Source organism: Bombus flavifrons, chromosome 10 (assembly GCF_040668555.2).
Source record: "Bombus flavifrons isolate JBK064 chromosome 10, iyBomFlav1_principal, whole genome shotgun sequence".
In the NCBI taxonomy this organism is placed as follows: domain Eukaryota; kingdom Metazoa; phylum Arthropoda; class Insecta; order Hymenoptera; family Apidae; genus Bombus; species Bombus flavifrons.
In genome coordinates, this window is record NC_138451.1 from 9772987 (window position 1) to 9793287 (window position 20301).

At 32.6% G+C, this 20301-nt stretch overlaps 1 protein-coding gene and 1 long non-coding RNA gene across 2 annotated transcripts; one reads left to right on the forward strand and one right to left on the reverse strand.

Annotated features, from left to right (window-relative positions):
* Nucleotides 1-130: 130 nt before the first annotated feature.
* LOC138183878 (transmembrane protein 205) lies at nt 131-17239 on the reverse strand. The gene is made up of 4 exons (XM_069121350.1): nt 16798-17239; nt 1558-1748; nt 1311-1474; nt 131-881 (listed from the first exon to the last, which is right to left on the reverse strand). The coding sequence occupies exons 1-4, from the start codon at nt 17070-17072 to the stop codon at nt 594-596; spliced, it is 918 nt and encodes a 305-aa protein (XP_068977451.1). The 5' UTR covers nt 17073-17239; the 3' UTR covers nt 131-593.
* Nucleotides 17240-17783: 544 nt separating this feature from the next.
* LOC138183879 (uncharacterized) lies at nt 17784-18921 on the forward strand. Its single transcript, XR_011174194.1, has 3 exons — nt 17784-18117; nt 18210-18677; nt 18748-18921. It is a non-coding gene; the product is annotated as an uncharacterized LOC138183879 (long non-coding RNA).
* The last annotated feature ends 1380 nt before the right edge of the window (nt 18922-20301 follow it).

Genomic DNA, 20301 nt, shown 5'->3' on the forward strand with positions numbered 1-20301 from the left:
GGAGGCACACGTACGAACCACAAACACGCACATTGCACTTCTCTTCCGGAGAAAAAGAGGAACAAATAAGAGATTAGGTGATTAACGACAAAACAGTAATTATCTCACGGTTAAACGTAGAAGAGTTACGTTTATCGTCATTCGTATATCGTTACATTTTTATTATAATTAATGCATCGCGTTAATAGTAAATTAATAGATCATGTTCTTTTTGGAGAATTCTAGAAAGTATAAATTTTCCATTTTACTGTAATGCCTAAATTACTGAACGCTCGTTCTACAGGGATATAGATCAAGTTCAGTATTTTCAATCCTTTTGGATATGTAGAGAATTCTAAACGCGTTTTAGAATACTCAATTCGTTCTTTTACAAGCATATTCATCAGCCTTATGAATTGCTCTTTTTCTTTCAAAGAACATATCGGATATTTTCATTAAATATCTTCTGTATTGAGAAGCAAACACTATATGACGTTGAAAGCAGTACATATTAGCGTTTCTTTGCTAATGTACTAGTGTACTAGTACTCTTCAGAAGATTCTGAATACAGATATATTCAGTAAAACTCATTACTTAGGGGACTAACGGTGTTTTTAAATAAAGCATAATTTACTAGCTATATAATGGAGATGTAACACCGTACATCCCATAGTCAACATGTTTCCCATTGCTATATAAACATGGACGCGTCTAAAGGCTTGATGAATCTTTAAATAGTGGGGACAGTGTTTCAGAGAACCAGGATTGTGAACACCAATCTCATGGCCGACACCAGCAGCACGTTCCAGAGTATTCTTCTGTACTATTAGCCGTAGAAGAGGCGGAGTCAAGTAGAGTCGTATCAATAGCTCCAGAAAAAAGGCACTGGACATACCACCTACCTGAAAAATATATATTTATATATTATTGAGCAAAATAATTAAAATAATATAAAAATGAAATATATGATTTTCTTCTATACGGATATATAGAGTGAATTACCCAAGACTAGAATCGAAAATATTTCCGTTGTTTTTAATGATATGAAAAAATATTTAAAGACAAAGCATTTGGTCCGAAAAAGTGAATATCATGAAATAAAAAGAATTTTAAAGAGGTACAATGGCGAGTATATAAATAGGAAACACCTAATTGTATCGTGTAATGTTTTATTTCTTCACTATAACGCAAGATTTAAAAATAAATACACTTCTTGTACTTTGAAACACTACATGTAACTCACATTTTTAAACTCTCCAGAAATGCGATTCTTAATCTGTTTTATATGGCGTAATAACTGTTCTGAACTTTCAGTTAATTGTTTTACAAACCTGAATGGCAATTTCAGTGTTCCATGTGTGTATAGGATGATGTTTGACGAAAATAAGAAGTGTAGTGAGACTAAGGCATGCATTAATGGTGAAGTATCTTGGAAACAGGATACGCTGCACCTCCCCAAACGTGTGTCTTGGTAATGCGAAGTACAAGGTAAGACCTGTGTATCGAAACAAGAATTTCTTAATATTCGGTCATCTTTGTGATTATTTCTTCCAGTTCTATCTCATCTATGGTGATTACCTGATACAAAAGTCATCCAAATTTGCGCACCAAGATGCATCACGAATGAAGCTAGGTAAATAAAGGCTGCTGTTCTCGATTGAGGATGACTAACGTGTATTCTGTCAGTAGTTGGTACAAGAGCCGATGTGACGCATAGGACTGCTGCGATCATAATTACATGAGCCGGTTGCGTCGTGTAAAATAGAATTCTGTAACAAAAATTACTCACTTATATTAATATTAGAATCTGGAATCATAGATATAGGAAGTGTTGGACAAAAAAAAAAAAAGCAAACCGGTAACAGTAGTTGATAATTTAGTTAGACAATTTACTTAGTTGATGATTTTCAACTATTATATTATATATTATTATTATTATTATTATTTTCGAAAACTATATTTTTTATTTAGAAGATTCGTCTTTTAAGTTATTATATCATGTAACAATTTTGCAAAATTATTTAAGCACAGTACAAAGTTGATGATTTAGTTTTGATAATTGCATTATTTCATTTTATCATATGTTTTTCTAAGTTACTGTTTCAGACATCGATGTGAAATAATATGAGCAGTCCTCTGGCAAAGTATAATTTGTTTCGACGCTTTTCAGGTGATAAGAAGATTTGTATGGCAAATCAAGCATCGCCCCGATCGATGCATCATTTCACGAGTTAAAGACCTATAATTTCAGAATACAAGGGTGATCGTTAGCATCATTGCCATCGTTCGTAGAAAGCCATTAATTACGACAGCCTCGAGCATTTTTAATTGGAACTCGAACAACGGCTGCTTTGTTAGTTAACTGCTAGAAACATTTGTATTTTATATTCCATAGGAAACATTGTATTTATACTGACAGTGTAAAATAGTCATGTAACATAATGTAAATCGTAATTAAGGAATATTAAATCTTTGTAAAATTAATTCTTCAGAAATATCAAAAATTATTGTACTTGTAATTTATATAAATACAATCAAATTGAAGTAAATTAATTAAATAGAAATAAATAATTGTAATAAAATTTCTAATATAAATCGACATGCATTACGAAAAGTAGCATGTTTCATTTGTTTTACGAAGAGTAGCATAACTCGATCTACCGTGAGAAGAGGCATATTTTACAGTTTCTGCTGATAACAAGCACGTTTCAGATATACCGCGATAGCAAGCGATTCACATTTCGCCACGAGCAGTAGTTTATTTCAAACGCTGTAGCGAAAAGTAACATGTTTCATTTATTTACCAAAGAATAGAATATTTCAGATTCCAAAGAGATGTCGTTAATCTTCTGTTAACTTATTGTCGCTTATTGCTCGTTCATTGTGGATAAAACTTAAAAATATCGTTGATCAACTTTAAACGAGTTTAGCTAAATAAATGAAACAATTAAATATGGATTACGAGTAAATTGATGGAACTATTGTAATATGTCTCGTGCAACACCTTTAGAAAATAATATTGAAAATTATGTAGTATAGGAGGAAGGTACTCTTGTAATGCCAGTTTCTGGTGGTGAATAATAGATAAATATCTTTGTCAATATTATACCAAAAATGTGTCATATTTCTTTTCTCATTATAACAAGGAAAATATGGTTATTTTTGTTTCAATACTAAATTGCTATAAAAGATATCAAGTTTAAAACTTATATATTATTTTGCTTTCTTCTAAAAAATATTAAAAAATCGATAATAATGGAGAATTTCCAACAAGAAGATCCACAATGTGCAAATTCAAAAAATTATGGAACTTTGGCATATGTAGAGAACATATAGGTATATATTGTATAATTATTTTTGCAACGCAGATTTTCTTTAAACGGTTGAAATTGGTCCTTGAAAAGCTGTCTAAAGTTCTTATACCGAGAAAATATAGTCAATGTTACAATGATATTATTAGTTAAATAAATTAGTTTATGCGAATCTATGCTTGATTAAGTTTCATTTGTATCGTCGCACACGTTTATTTCACTTAAAAGAGCCTTTGTCTTTTTATTTTTCCAATAGAATGGTAAGCGACCTACGAACGTGCTATCTTTCTTAGCAAGCTACCGAAATATGCGACTTTTCGTCGCGAAAAAGCGTAACGTGCTATTATTCGTGGCCATGAACGAAAACATACTATTTTTCGAGACGAAAATCGAAACGTTGTTTTTCTTGGCCAGAAAGAGCAGAGTGTTAGTCTTTCTAAGACAAGTGAAATGCGTTGTTTTTCGTAACGCATGTCGAAATAGTATTAAAAAAATGTATAATTCAAAATAACTAATTTATAAGGTAATATGTTATAAGTTATTTGTAAATTATAACGTAACAAAAGATGTATATATCCACTCTTTAAAGAGATATCTACATGAAAAAGAATAACAATAAAAAGGATATATATGTTCTGGTTCGTGCACGCTAAATACATAGTTGTAGAAAAAGAAGAAACAATTTCGATCAGGTTGAGTCCTAGAATCGACAGACAACGAATGCGCCAGCCTCATCATCGAAATGGTTTGCGCTACTCGCGTGACCACATCTTATTATCGGATCCGGTTCTCCGTTGAGTTAGATTCACAGGACTCACCCAGTATCATCACCGTCTCGGGCACCAGACAGTACCAGAGCATCAGACGAAACGATGTTTTACGAAAGTCAAATTTATTTATTGCCTACTTCTAAATTGAATCGTGCCATAGGTCATCCTCTGCTTACAGAATAACGTTGATGGCGGAAAGAGAAGCATAGAGATCAATAATAAAAAATAATGTAGTTAATTATAAGGAATTGTCAGACTGTTTCACAAAAAATATACTACAAGTTCTAAATAAAATGAGTATATAAGATATCAACAGGTGTATACATGTGGTTATCATTTATAAAATTTTTAAATTTATTATCTCCTTTAAATCTTAAAGAAGCTCCATTATTGAGTAATAACAAATCTTTATATAGCCAAATCAGGATGAAGCGATAAGAAAAGAAGTGACTAAAATAATAACACTCCGATCTCATAAGACTTTGATGAACGTTCTTTTTTTAAACAAATACCAGCTTACCATGAATGACGAATTTGTCAATTGTATCGATCTAGATAAGATCGATTATAATATATTATAACGTCTTATGAAACTGGAAAATATATGGATCAAGGAAGATAAGTGGCATGCTATCTTAAAAAATGCGATAATATATTAAGTATAAAGTACAAATAGAGGTACATATTTGTGAAAAGATGAAGGTAGTATGTGAGAGGTGGAAAGGAAAGGGACATTTCCGTTTCGAATAAGATATAACAAAAACCAAAAGATAATTTCACTTTTAATTGATAACATTGAAAAGCTTAGTTATCAGGCTGTAACTGTACGTAGCGGTACTAAACATTTTTCCATATTTACCTATTTATTTCTTGTTTTTTAAAAAAGTGTTTTTTAAAAGTTTGTCCTTTTCATATATTGGCTGTATTGAATAGGATAGCCTAATGAAACAGGATAATATTAATGTTGTTTTTTTAGATATTAGAATCATAATACAAATATAACAAAATTCACGTGAAATTTATCCATTTCATTGACCTGTTTAAGATACCTGTTTAAAAACGAAGATAATTATCAAACTAAAGAATAACAAGTGAAATAAAAAAATTCAGAAAATAAAATAAAATATAATTCTTAAACTAATCAAAATTAACGAAAACTAAACTAAAATTAAGAAGTCAACAGGTGAAGCTTATAAAGCTAGACAATCTGAAATTACCATAAATAATAAATTCACAAGCATTTGTTGCACTACTAAATCTAAGGAAAAGCATTAAACCTAAGGTACCGGACATTTCATATTACCATTTATGGATAAACACCTGTTCTGATGTAGTACTTCAGGATGAAGGAGTTGCTTGCTAATGGCAGTACTTCGTGCAGTGCAACGTAGTACGACGCAGTACCACGTTTCACTAAACTGCCAAAACTTTTACTTCTACCACAGAAAAAATTCAATCGTGCGTTATTGTTACGCTTGAAATAACAACGACTTGAAACTGCACGCGATTGTGCACGCAATAATGATGTTACGAAATAAAAGAAAAATTATCATCACGAGCAAATCTTTCGTCTTTTGAATATTTGCAATGTCCCTTTCAATCCTTTCAATACTTATCCCTTTCATCCTACCTCTCCTACCAGATACTCGAGAGCATACGATGCATTTGCCTCCATATCGAAGTAATCAATTCGCACGTAGGCGATAGAAGCGGTATCCCGTTATGCTCCAATGTTTCGTTAGAGACTGCAAATGTATCTTTCTAATATCCTGCTGAGATTGTACAAATTGCGGAAAACTGGCTAAACACACGATTTCCTGAATTCCTATTAAGAATATTTCTCGTGCGGCAATTCGATATGTATAATTAAATTGCAGAATATGTTTCAAAGTTGCAGGAGAATCGTTTAGATACTCGAAACATTCCTTGTATTAAAAAATAAGCATTATGGATTTTCGATAAGAGAAAGATATTTAAAAATTTTATCGAGTTACGAAATGCTCGATAACTGCATACAGATTTCTTGGATTCTTGGAATTTTTTCGTGAGGAAATTTGATGTTGGAGTTGGCAGATTAGAAAGTTACTTAGATATTTTCCAGTGATATCAATTATAGGCCTTAATCCTCTTTTTTTCTCCCTCTGAACTTTGATTCAGGCATTTTTCGATAATATTTATCCCTCTTATCCGTCTGCTAAAAAACTTTAATCAAATCTCTCTAATTGCTATACAAATAAATTTAACGAGACACGTTAAAAATATCAAAGCTAATATGTATGAAGAAATTGGAACTGAGACTACCCATGCAGCAATTTATTCAACTTTCCATTTCGTTTCACAGACTCATTTTTCAGACAGCTCTTCGGCTACTCTCAATCAGAGCACTTTTGATATTTAAATATCCCTGTCTGCTTTCTATTTCCATTTTTCGTTGAATGATTCTTTCACGTATAGATATAACATACAGATATTATGTTACGAAGAGAATCCAAGTGGAGCATAATGTGGCAAGAAAAGAGGTTTTGTCGGTAACAGTAATATTCGTGGAAAGTTGGTGCTATAAAAAGTAAGGCACACCACTGTCCACAAGGATGTTGGTACACGTGGTTTGCGTGTACTTAAATGGATGTTTTGTGTCTTGTTATACGTTGTGTTTGAGGTTTTGCTCATTCATATCCATTACATCTCCTATTCGGTGGATGCTGTATCGCTTTATCGTGTCTATAAATGTTCCCTATATCCCTTTGTAAACTATGTTATTGTTGCATCTTTTATAACGGAAAATGATTTAATATTTTTGTCAATATTATTGCAGCAAAATTTAACTCAAGCGAAGTTACGTTTAATAAATACCTATCGGTGTCGTGTAACACAGCAAATAATGCAAAATCGTTAACACGATAAGTAGGTAGGCTCATGTTATTCCCAATGAGTTGTTACTTTGGAATGAACTTCCTGCTGAATATGTTATTTTATGTATTGTAACGCTGGGTGTGAAAGTAAGCTGACAAATTCTTTTCTGTGCGTCACAAAGGTAATGATTACAAAAAATATGTGTATATTTATAGCACGGATCAAAGAACTCTTGCGCAATGTGCTCCAAAATACCATATGGTCTCCATGATATTATACACAGTGTTTCAAAATATTATCGTAAGATGATTTCAAATAATAATACAAGATTTGCTGTCTTAATTAAGAATTCTGCATTGTAAGCTGACTGACGAAAAAATTGAACGTTTTTCGCAAGAACGAGATTTTGACTGAAATTTAAAAAATTATCGGGAAGGGATAAATCCGTCGAAATAACGCGAGAATCGAGATGGCAAACGGTCGCGACGATAAGACAAAATCATTAATGGATTGCATCATCGCTCGTGTTCCCGCAAGCGTTCAATGAATTCGTTTCGAAGTCGCTAAATATAACTTATAGCATTCGAAACAATACATCAGTGGTGTCTCTTGAGAACACAATATACTATAGGACACGATATAACGAGATGTGGAAAATAACAATGAAAGTGAGATATCAAGCAAACAATACCAAAGAGACATTTGCGAATAATGAACATAGAAATCCTGAAACTGAAGAAAATTCAATCGACAAAGATATTATACCAGCAGCCAAAAAGTAATGTCGATGGAACTTAATTTTTTAAATGATTCTGAGAGTGATTGGATTTTAGCTTCACTTGCTTCTTTACGATTTAAGTCATTTATATATAGCGTAATATATAATAACGAAAATTGTATGTAAAATATAATTCAAATATAAAATAGAATGCGTATCATGTGTATTAAAAAAAAAAAAACTAACTTTGTACGCTCTCAGTCCCGTATAACGCGAAATTTGTAGCGTTATAGGGGCTCCTATCGCATTTCAGGTCATGGAACCCATGTTTGAATGGTTACTCATACGATCAGAAATCACGTGTATTTCGCGACGTGAATGGAACATAAAGTATATACGTCGTACTTTGTACATCACCAATTGTACGTCGTAAGAAAATTACATCACGTTTCAAGCCGGTCAAATTACTCTTATGACGTCCGTCTTTTGCGTCACTTGTCTTAGAACTGGCTGATTTGGGTGTCATTTCCTATTTGCTTGCCACTCCTTTCATCATTAGTTACGCTATATCTCATGACTCTGTGGTTATCACGCCTTCTGTATGTAATAACTGACCACGAAATTAAACGTGATTAACGTTAATCTGTAAGTGTTAATGTAGGACAACTTTAAGATATTCACTACTAATTCAATATGTAATTTATACAGTAAAATATATGCATTATATATAATTTGATTAGTTTAAAAATGTACGTTACCTTTTTTGTTTAATCTCTTAATCAAGAGATAGGAGAGTCATATCCTGTGGGTATATATCGTGGTATGTATACTGTCTACGTGACAAACTGACCACCGTAGCAGTGGGTTAATAAGTATTGTATCATTTGCTCCTTGAAATAACGAGAGACGTGGACCACGTAGCTACTCGCTAGTTATATATTTAACCTTTCTATAAACGATCATTGACTCTTTCAGTGTATGCATATCAACATCTGATGTCACGAAGACGGTGTATAAATATAAATAATGCAATAACTTACAAAATGACACCATTAACGATGCAAACTAATTACGACATAACACCACTGAGCCGTAAGGAAACGTTTAATGTACTAATTATAAAAAAAGAAATTCAGTTACAAATCTTGTAATGCATACTTTTGCTTAGAAGAAACGACTAACGAAAAAAAGGTCATTCATCTTATGTAAGAATTTAGAGACTATAGTAATGGAATTTTTACCCACTTATGTACATATATACGTATTATATGTACTCGACATTTATAACGTTGAAAGCGTGAAGGAATTGATTATCAGGTTTCTTAACCAACTTGGATTTCTTCTGAAAAAGTATAATATAAATACTGAACGAAACGTGATATATTGAACAAATGATACGTAACTTTTGAGCGAATTGGAAAGTCATGTAATCCTGTTTTGAAATTCCCAGAGTCGTCCTATAGATATAGTATGCGAAGAGTTATTCGGGTCAAGAACCTTCCTGTCGAAGAGCTATGTACTTGGAAAATTTGTACACGTTCCACACATGCATTTAGAATAACTCAGCAAATTCTCTTTACTCGGATTTCAATTACGATGTATAAAATAATCACTTTTGTGATTATTATCATCGTATTACCGTTCGAACAAATGTTGATTTAAATTTAAAATATTCGATGGAATTTCCTTCTTTGGAAAAAATATTATTTCCGCTCCTCAAAAATGTTATATTGCAAAAATATTATATTGATTTGAATATCAACTAAGATAAATTGCCAAAATATCTTCAGATACATATAAAGGGACATCGATGATAACGATAATCTAAATGTCAATGAAACTCCATAGACAGCACTGATAAGGGCCGTCTGCGACAGATCACATTATCTTGCATGTTTCGTGATTACATCAATCATTCACGATCATTGCACGGTGCGCCAACGTCAGTTTTATCTCACATCAATTATTTACAACTGGATTCGAGGTCGGTCAAAGGCATTTTTATTCCACTCCATAACAAATTTTCCTCTCTGTTTCTCTTACTCGTAAGTAACTAATTTCTTCATTCCGATGTTACATTCAATACAGGTCAAATTTTTCTTTTCGTTCGACACTAAATATTTCATAATCGAAATAAAAAACAGCAAAAGAAGGATAGTCTACGTCTGACTGAATATACAGTGGCAAGAGAAACCATTCATGTACCCTTATGTACTAACTATATCCTTATTTTCCAATGAAGCCTTTTATTTTTTAGATCTTACATTTTATCTCCACGGTATGAAATTTGGGTAGTCGTATGAAAACACTAAAATACTAACAAATGAGACGAAATCTATAATAATTAGGTCTAGGTAGCTAGTAATCAATTAACTATTATCTATTAATAATTTTTGCCTGTCAAATGCAAAGCGTGGATTGGCTTACAAATTAATAATCAACTAATATACAAATGTAACAGTAAACGCGATGGTATACATTTCGTACCCAGCGTATGCAACAGGTTACCATCGCAATTCGTGACTCGAAATTTGTATCTGGGAAAAAATATTGCTGCAAAGAGTCAATAGGTACTGTGTGTGATGCTCGAGTAAATTTCTCTAACCGGCTACAATTAGGGTTTCAGCCCATAGTAATTACGCCCAACTATTTCTTCCTTTTCCAGGTGTAGAGGGGATGGATCATCGAGTTGCGAAAGGGAACCGAATGGAGGTAATTCGACGCGTGACCAGGCAACGAGCTGTCCGCTCGTATTCTAAAGCATAAGCCTGCAGGTATAGAATCGCCGGGTATTATGAGCCAGTTATCAAGAGGGAAACGTGCGAGATGGCACGCAGCCCATGGCTTGGACTACACGCACGCGCTAGCCGCATACATATGCAACCACTTTGCAATTTCACCTTCCTGATTTGAGCGTTGATCAAACAATACCCTCTTAGTTTGTATGTCTATACATTGAAACTGACGGCGCCCGCCCTGGATGAGAGGGCACTTCACTTTTACGAGTCAAGTGGAAGTGATGTTATCGGGCTGAACATACATCTGAGAACTCGAATACTTAGAATGCATGGAAGATTTCGGGAATTTTAAAATTCCAAGCTTTGTGGAACGCTAATGTTTCGAGTACATACTCTGGAATTTAAAAATTGCAAGCATTCGAGAACTCTAAAGATTTGAGCGCCCGAGAACTCGAATGTTTTTAATACTCTGGAATATTAAAATTTTGAGCCCGTGAAGCTCTAAAGATACGGAAGTCTAAAGCTCTGAGCACTCGAAACTTAAAAATTTTGGCCGCTTCAATTCTCAGAACTAAAATAGGCGAAACATTCAAGACTTTGTTTAATAATAACTCAATCACCGTAAAAATAGAAATATTTAAATAAGGAATCGGTCTATTAGAAAATTGTAAAAATATTGAGTTTTATTATATGTATAATCCCACTAATTGTTATATCGGGTCATCAACTTCTAGCGCACCAACTTTTTCGCCAATCTATACTGATCTGAACACGTTCACCTTTACGAATGCACACTTTGATGATTCACACACAAAGCGTATATTGGGTTTGCACTTGCTGTTGCATCAAGTGCTTGGCACTACAGAAGAATTCCACTTTCCCTACAAAGTCGTATTCCTATCTTCGTATAATCGCAAAGATAAAAATCAAATTGAAATAGACAGATTTCGATAAGATTAACCGTCTTACGGAAGTGCGTCTTCGTTTATTATAATTTCTCGACAAATCGAGATTAACAAAGCGTGCCAATACATTATATATACTTGACGAGATTCAGTATAGCGAACATTGTGACGATTATTTTGCCAGACATACTATCATATCTTATTTACAACAAATGTTGACAAATCCTGTTTGCTTTTTACACGATAATGTACAGTCCTGACAGATCGACGTAATTTATTTCAACAGTTCCAATTGAGCGCAAAAAGTTGGCATACGCATTTGCGTGGGCGTGTGACGATATATATTGGCAAAGGGAACTGACTGTATTCTAGGCCGACAATTTTTGGCGGGTTATTTGAACTGCGTAGACGTTCATGGTTATTGCAATGTCACGCGTTCACTTTCATCTCTTCTTGTAAATTTCGTGATGTGTCTTTTGACCGAACGCCAAGTAACTGCATCAAAAACAGATGTGCCTCGGGGATTACTTCCATTAAAATTCTCAGGCAACTACCTGCTTTTTCTTCCGAAATGGCAGACAACCGAAAAAAGTATTGGGCAATCTGGAATTTCATGAATAATTCCGGTCCTTGAAATTTCCTGTCCGTGTCATCCTGATGCACGTACTTTTTCATGAATCAGTGTCGTCTGTGATCAAAAACAAATTAAAGCGCGCCGTCGGCATGATTGATGTGCATCCTTGTTCTTTTCTGACACGCTGACGCTTTTTATTGAATTCTCAGATATCTCGAATAATCAGCGAATCAAATCGATTGACTGATATTTTAGAATTATGCGCAGAATAAATCAGAGTTTTCACGATATTTGTAATGTCCTGTCCCCGATTGTATATTTAGCATTTTTGATAAAAATTTGTAATATGTATTTTATTTATATAATGACACCGAATCCCTTTATTCGTCATAAAGAAATAAATGTTTTTATATATTACTATAAGTTCATAATAGAGTGGTAACAGACTGTAATACAATATTCCTTTTATTGCTAATGTTCCTACATAGCTAAGATACGGTTGAAAGAAAATAAAGCATGAGAAAATAAAATAAAAGAAGTTGATGAAGGGTGTTCCGCTTTGGGCCTACTAATGGACTTGCCAAGTAACAACGGTCCAAAGAACAGTGATTTACAGAAGAGAAACACAGAAAGGTAGAGATCCGTGTGGATAAGCATTAGTAGAAAATCCTTTGACAAGTGTGTTACTATAAATCAGTTCTAGGAAAAAACTTCCACAAATTATTATGAATTAGTAAATTTCGCATGATATTATAACTAAAAGTAATAATGTTAGTTAAATCGTACACATATTTAAAATTTACCTACAAAAATAACGTATAGTAAATGTAGGTTTGACTTAATCGCGTACTTTCACTTCGTCTAAGGACCGCTAACCTTTCTTGCCTCGTCATTCATAATCAATTGACATTAACATTCAACTTTTATGCGAAAGATTAAAAGGGCCGCATTCTAATCAAGGAGAAAAAAGACATGCCAGGTTTTTTGATATTAAAAAGATACCAAACTTGATAGCAAAAAAGTTGCCGAAGCCCTTGGACTAATTTTCCAGCATCTTCAATGACATGACAAACAAAACTCTCTCCCGTCACCTCGCTGCGTTTCTTTATCACATGAAAACGGGTATTTTCGAACTTGAATACCAGCCAAAATATTGGGATGTTTCATGTCTTAAAACATTCTAAAATAATATTCATGAAACATGTTCTATTTCCATAAACATCATACTATGATATGGAGTTGCTGAAATACATATGCGTGTAATATAGATAGCAATGGCATGGTAGAATTTTGTATAAGATGTCATAAGGAAAATGTCTAAGATATTGTGAGGTTATAAACTCATAGATAGCAGTAAAAATTGTACAATCAATATAAACCCTATAATGAAGAACATAAAAATTTGCTTTCACATTTGTAAATGATGTTTGATGTGTCTTCCCTCCATTGTAATACAAGACTGACGTGCATGGATCTTTCTTATGTGCTTCTTCTATGTCTTGTATTACACGACATACATTTTCTATTTGCTGTTGTAATGTCACGCGTATATCGTTACTGAGAAGATGATAACCTTTTAATACCTCCATAAAAAGAATTCAGTAGATTTAGTAACTGGCGTCTGATCGAAGGGACCATTTAAATTCTGTTTTTCATTAATTGAAAAATAGAGTTAATACAGAACTCGATACAATGTCGAAAGGATAGGGTTACCAAAATTATACTTCTTATGTAATTATTACGAATATTTCGCACGTGCAACGAATGTGTGTATGTATGTATGTATGTATGTCAATCTGTCTCGTTTTTTCCACGCATGCGCGAAACATTGCATTCCTCAGAGTTGGCGCGCACGTGCTGGGAATCACCGGTGAACACGTAATTATTAATCACGACTGCTAATCTTAGTCGGGAGTGAATGCACTTTAAATAACAAAATGTGATAAATATAACTAGATTACATATATATATATTTATATTGGACAAGTACGCATGCTTATGCTGTTTAAACGTTAACATAGTAACTAATAGTGGCAGCTTCAGAGAATCTGTTCATATTCATTATTGACATATATATTACCTTCCGAAAACACTCATTCATATAACTATTTCAATATTTAATGAATTCTAAATATCATTATTATTCACGTAATATATTTCCAACGATAAAATAAATGTAATTTAAAATAATGTATCGAAAAACGGTTATTAATCAAGGTTATTTTTATCTGATCGCGGAAATGGATGAGAAACTGTGCTTGGATCAATAAATTGCGCATGAAGATTGGATGAGATGATGATTTATGATCTTCTAAGTCTACTTTATGTTTATATGCCAAACATGAAAAATATAATGGAGACTGATTTATGTTAATTAACATTTAATATTAATTACAGTGCCTAGTTGTAAATGCAATCACAGAGTTAAGTATGTTCCATTTCTCGTACACTATTCTGTATGCAATGATTTGTATTTTTTTCGTAGAAAAATTCATATTGGAAGATTATATTACGCGTAAATTAAATTTTGCGTCTAATGATATCTACGTAAAGCTTTCCCACAATTTGAAATTTCGTATTTGAAAGACGAAAACAAGAAGCGCAATTAAACATATTTTTCACGAAAAATTATGCAAATGATGGTAAAAAGTTTAACAAATTATGTATTCTAATGTGTTGTTGAATATACAGAAGCTTCAGTAGTGAAGCAAATAGGGATAACTTATTCTCATGATTTCTCCTTCTATTCACTAGTTACATAATACAAACAGAAACCTAAGTGTAATAACTACTACATCAAACTTCCACCTTAGAAAGTACCTTTTTCTAAATTCTTCAGTGTTCTGAAATAAGTTGCGACGAATATTTGCAACGTTCTATTTAACCTCAAAGCTATTAGGACTTCTCAAACACTGAAACGATTTATAGTGTTGTAACTATAATATATCAGCAAATATTTCTTTAACTGCCAAATACAGATCGAGTGTATATCAGTATCATAATTATGTATTCAGTGCCATTTTTATTTGTGCATATAGTCACGCAGCATGAACGTAATGATCTTTTAAGTTCCGTTTTGCAGAACATTTCTTTTTCACTTTGTTATGATTACAATGATAACATCAAACAATCCTTGAATTAATCAGCAGACTTACGTACGTTACGGTACCGTTTGCCTTTCTCCTTGTCCTTTTTATACCGCTTTCAAGGATCTTGAGAACGGCCATTCATCAGCTACCGTAATATTTTTTTAGGCGAACGTGACATGTTATTCAATCTGCATTTTACATCGTAAATTCTAATGTCAATTGCTTGTATACTATGATACGGTTACATTTATATGTTTGTACATGTATATTGTATATTTGTATATAATTAATATATGTATATTTATGCAAAACCAAAATTACATATATTTCCACAAAAATAAGATTATACATTTTTTATATTTATGTTAGATGTAAAAATGCATTCTTTCCGATTTTTGTGTGAAATGGAAGTTTCATTTTCGGAAAGAATTCATTTATACATCTATTATTTTAGAATTTTGAAAGGTAAAAAATTTAGAAAAATAGCAGAATCAAAAATTGTTTAAGTTTTTACCATTATCGCATTCGCAATTTTATCAATCTTTCTGTTCGATAATGTTGGTAACTTTTTCGTTGCTTGCGAAACTTATCATATTAATTTTTCTTGCATTGCATTAAATATCAATATTATATCACATGCTAATTATGATAGTGTGCTATACTGGATATTTTGAAAGATAGTACGAAAGGGAACCATGACAAATTCGTGACGATCACGTACTCGAATTCATTTAAAAACGCGAGAAGTGGATGTAAAGTATGTATACACTCTATAGTCTCGAATCGTTACCTACTCAAATGGCGCTATGATTTAGATCGTTATCGACAAAGCAAATAAAGAAACAATTTTGATTTTATTATCTATATATTTTATTATCGATTATATAACGATTATGTTCATCTATAGGGCAAAAATGTTGGTTTATTAACTTCGCGAAATTTCACACGTGAAATTGTAATTTATGTTTAAAAATTATAGGCAACTAATCAAAACCTTAACAACTTGTTCGAGTAAGCATTATAGATAAAAAAATGAACTTATCGTGTTATGTATGAGAGAACTACCATTTATCGGCTAGCCACACGATTTTAATTATCACCTGCCAAATTAACATTAAATATTTGGACTACGTTTAACGTCTGAGCTGAGTGATTTAGCAGGTTACGATTTACTAGATTATAGATTTTCCTGTATTTTGTTGAGCTTTGCTATATAAGAGAATACGTCGTGCTATAATTGGCAAAATAAGATAAAATACAATTTAAAACTGTTTTAAAACTAGCTGGACGAAAATATCATTTAACGTCATCTATAAATATTTTGTATCGCTAATAGGTTAGACTGTTAGACACATAGTGGAAACTGAATATAAAATAAAAGTGCCTTGCTTAAAAAAAGGTTGCTTAAAATTCCCTCACGTCACCTTTAAATGATTAAATATAAAGATAACGAAATGTCAACGTTAACTTCCACTTAAGGAAATTCATTTATATACGAATACCGCTATACAAATTGTAACCGGTGTTTTAACTCCGTTTTGACATTGAACTAGTTACATTTTTGTGCTCAATGATCAACATGGGTCTTTTTACCATCGTACTGACTGATGAAAAAGTGAGATAACTCTGGAGAGAAACATTTGTTTACAGTTACGCATTTAATCGATCGAGTGTTTGCGATAAATTGTATAACTAGAGAATCAATCAAAGTATTCAAAAGTCAAACTGAACCACTTTTTAAAATTTTCATAATTTTAGTATCAAAATACATATCATTTAGGTTTTATTTTATCAGAAATGAAATCAAATTGATCAGTTTGACTTCCATTTAAATGAATTAAAAATACCAAGATGACCTACTTGAAAATCTTAGTTTGTTGTATAGCTTCATAGTAATTGGATAAGGCTTTCAAAAGTGAGCTATAGTTTATGGTGCTTGCCCTCAAGATGTCATCAGCAAGTTCTGGTATGAAGACTGTCTGAGCCTTCCGCTGTTTGAGCATCTCCAATTCCTTAGTGACCAGATCATCGTGTAGCTTCATGTACTTCTCTTTTGCTTTTTGGAGCTTGTTCTGATTATTGTATACCACTACCGGCTCGCTACTTTCGGTACCGACCAACGTACGTACACACATGTTTCTTCCTTTCTTTTGATAACCGCCTATGCGTGATAGAAAGATAATAAATTAGTCTTCGAAACGTGCCGAATCGTTTACACCAATTACGCACGAGGGGCTTGTCGAATTTGACTCAAACGTTTCAGAAATAATTTGGAAATCGCGACGCGAATGGACGCGTAGACGAAGATGTACTGTCGCACAATGCGCCGCTCCGTGGAAGTAAACCCCCTTTTATAACTCCCCACCAATGATCGACAATCGACCAATCACGAGATCATGTAATCGAAAGGGTTTGCCATTCGAGAAACCCTGAATTTACGAGGGATGAGTTCACTGATCTGTGATGAAGATTTAATGCAATCGTCATTGTTTAATTATCTCACTGAAATAAAATCAAGGAACTACTTTCTACGGTTTGTATCTTTAAGATTAAGTTTCTATACTATAGTTATAATATGGAATTTCTGTCATTTCTATTTCATTTCATTTCATTTCCTATTTATTATAATACATCACGCAGATTTTGTCTTTTTTGCAGCATTGTACTCGTTGACGTCAGTAATCGACACAATAGAATCGATTACAGTTGAAATAATCATGTCCTTAAGCCAAGAACGAATAAGTACTATTATTACTTTGTAACCAATTTGAAACATATAATAGTATTAAGAATGGACTAAATGCTTTGAAGTGTGTCAAAAATATTCTATACTGGAAATAAAAATATTTTATGGTTCGATGGATATTAACATAGATCGAGAATATAATGTACAATAACATCTTTACCGTAATATGACATATTTTACTTTATATGGATGTTTTCCATTTTGTTTGGCGAACACACCAAACAGGTGTTCGAATTGTAAATATCCTCCCAATTACATAAAACCGCGGAAAATAAAAATTCGTTGGACTTAATTGATTGCCACTGATTGATAAAATCTCGATTTATCATATGCGATCATCCAGCGTTTCTACAAGACAGAGTTAACGTCCTTTTATCATTTATTTTGCCAATCAATTTATAGGTCACATAAAATTCAATGGAAAATTTCAATAAGTAGGTTTGTTTTTAGCATTTTTTCTTTTACATTATAATTATCTGACGGACAATATTTAACGTTCAATATTATCGTTTGTGTAACGTTCCAGATTTTTTCATCTCATATTATTATCAATCAAGTGATATTTATATCCTTCGTATATTTGTTATGAATATAATTGCATATTTAAGAATGTGATACGTTTCATTAGATTCGATATGAATTTACAAGATAAATTCGGGGATAACTTCGCGGGAAGAAAGCGGTGCATTATTCGAATGGAAGAAATAAGAACAATGTTACAAAGAAGAAGAAGTGATCGTGGAAAAAGAAGAAGAGGAAATGGACGAGCTGGATGGCGTGTTTCGACTGCGCACTAGCGTTATCCGGCAATTGCTGTTTTTTTACTCGCTTGATTTCAAATGAAGGGGTACCACCGGCGAACTACATAGTGATGAAAGATATTCGAGCAATAGACATGTTTCCATGCTGTCCCTTAGTCGGCGACTCTCACGAGAAACCATAGTTTGACTTTCAAATGTAAGGGCGTCATCTGCTTTTTCCTAAATTTCAATCAGTATGAAATATTAGCAAAATATAATTATAAAATAAAATTTGAATAATTCGATTTTGTTACGTTTTTTCAGTTATAAATAAATTTGCTACACAAGACAAGTTGTTGTGCAATACAAATTAATAAAAACGGCTAAAAGAAAAAAGGATATGAAACGTGACCGCTATCAGTAAGGTCAAGGGACCAACATCTTTCCTTTCCATAAGAGAGGATTATGTACTTTAAAATTAAATTGCTCATTTTCTATTACTCCATAGCTCTATAGCTTTTAAATGTTATAAAAATTGTAGTATATTTAAACAAACTTAGATAAAATTATGAAATTTCTAATACTGAAATATTTTAGGGAATTAAATAGCTATTTGAAGCGATTCGGTATGAATAAGTCAATGATGATTATATTATTTGAAAACAAACCTCATATAGAGCGTCTAACGTTCCATGGGAAGGTATATAGATAATTGATGGTTAAGTATTCATCGGGTTGGATTTACGTACGCTATAGCATCACACAAACACGCTAGGCATCGTCATCCGAGTTAAAAGCGGCTCGGCGTAGAGATGCTACGTGATTCCCTGCAACGTTAGAAATTTCGGTGCCTTATGATTCGGAGAATTTTTTTATATCTAGTCCATATAATTCTCACGTATATAAATACCGAGTAGTGGCCAAATATAGATTTCACGATAAAAAATTACGTAATTAATTCTTCTTAGTAATTTCCTTTTCATATTATAACGATAGCCTTTCATTGCTAATTGTTTAAACATACATTGATTAGTTATTCACTTGCTATTTATTATTAATCTAATCTTCTCAGTATAAACAAAAGACTTTTCTGTAATGATATTACATATTTACCATATATTTTTTAAATTAAAAGTATGTTCTAAAGATAATAAAATATTTTCGGAAACGTGATTAGCAACAGGTTTCGGAATTAGGTGAAGGATTACGAAGCTTACATACGCACGAGGATCATCGCACGAGCTCGCAAGAAAAACAAATCTGAATTCTTGCGTTAAATGATTCAATAATCAATGATACAGCGAGCTTTCACAGTTGCCATATGGTGCATAGCAATACTGATTCAAGCTTCTTATAATCTAGAAACGAACAATTATGTAGTTAAGAATCGCAAATTCTATTCTCAAATCTTTTCTAATTATTTTCAAAATACATTTTATAAATTTACAATGATAGGAAAATTTATAAGAAATTCTAACTACACAAGGATAAAGATAATTGCAGAAAGAAATATAAAAATGAATTTATCTTCATTATTTTTTAGATTCAACATATTATATTTAAATTAAGAAGTTTCAATTATGTCAGGTAAATCGAATGACTATCCATCAATGCAACTATTAGCAGGTCTTAAAGACAAAATTATCAAGCTTTATATTATTACAGCTGTAACGTAAGATTAAAGGCTGTCGACCGCAAAATATTTGGCAAAGTACCACCCCCGAAGTGTGTATTCCTTAAGCTTCATTTATTTTTGGAACGTCTTTACTGACACTAAAGATGTTCCATTTCGATCATAATATTAATAGCATGACTCAACATTACATGAAACATATGGACATGCATAATATTTGTACAAAGTATACTTTTTAACGCGAG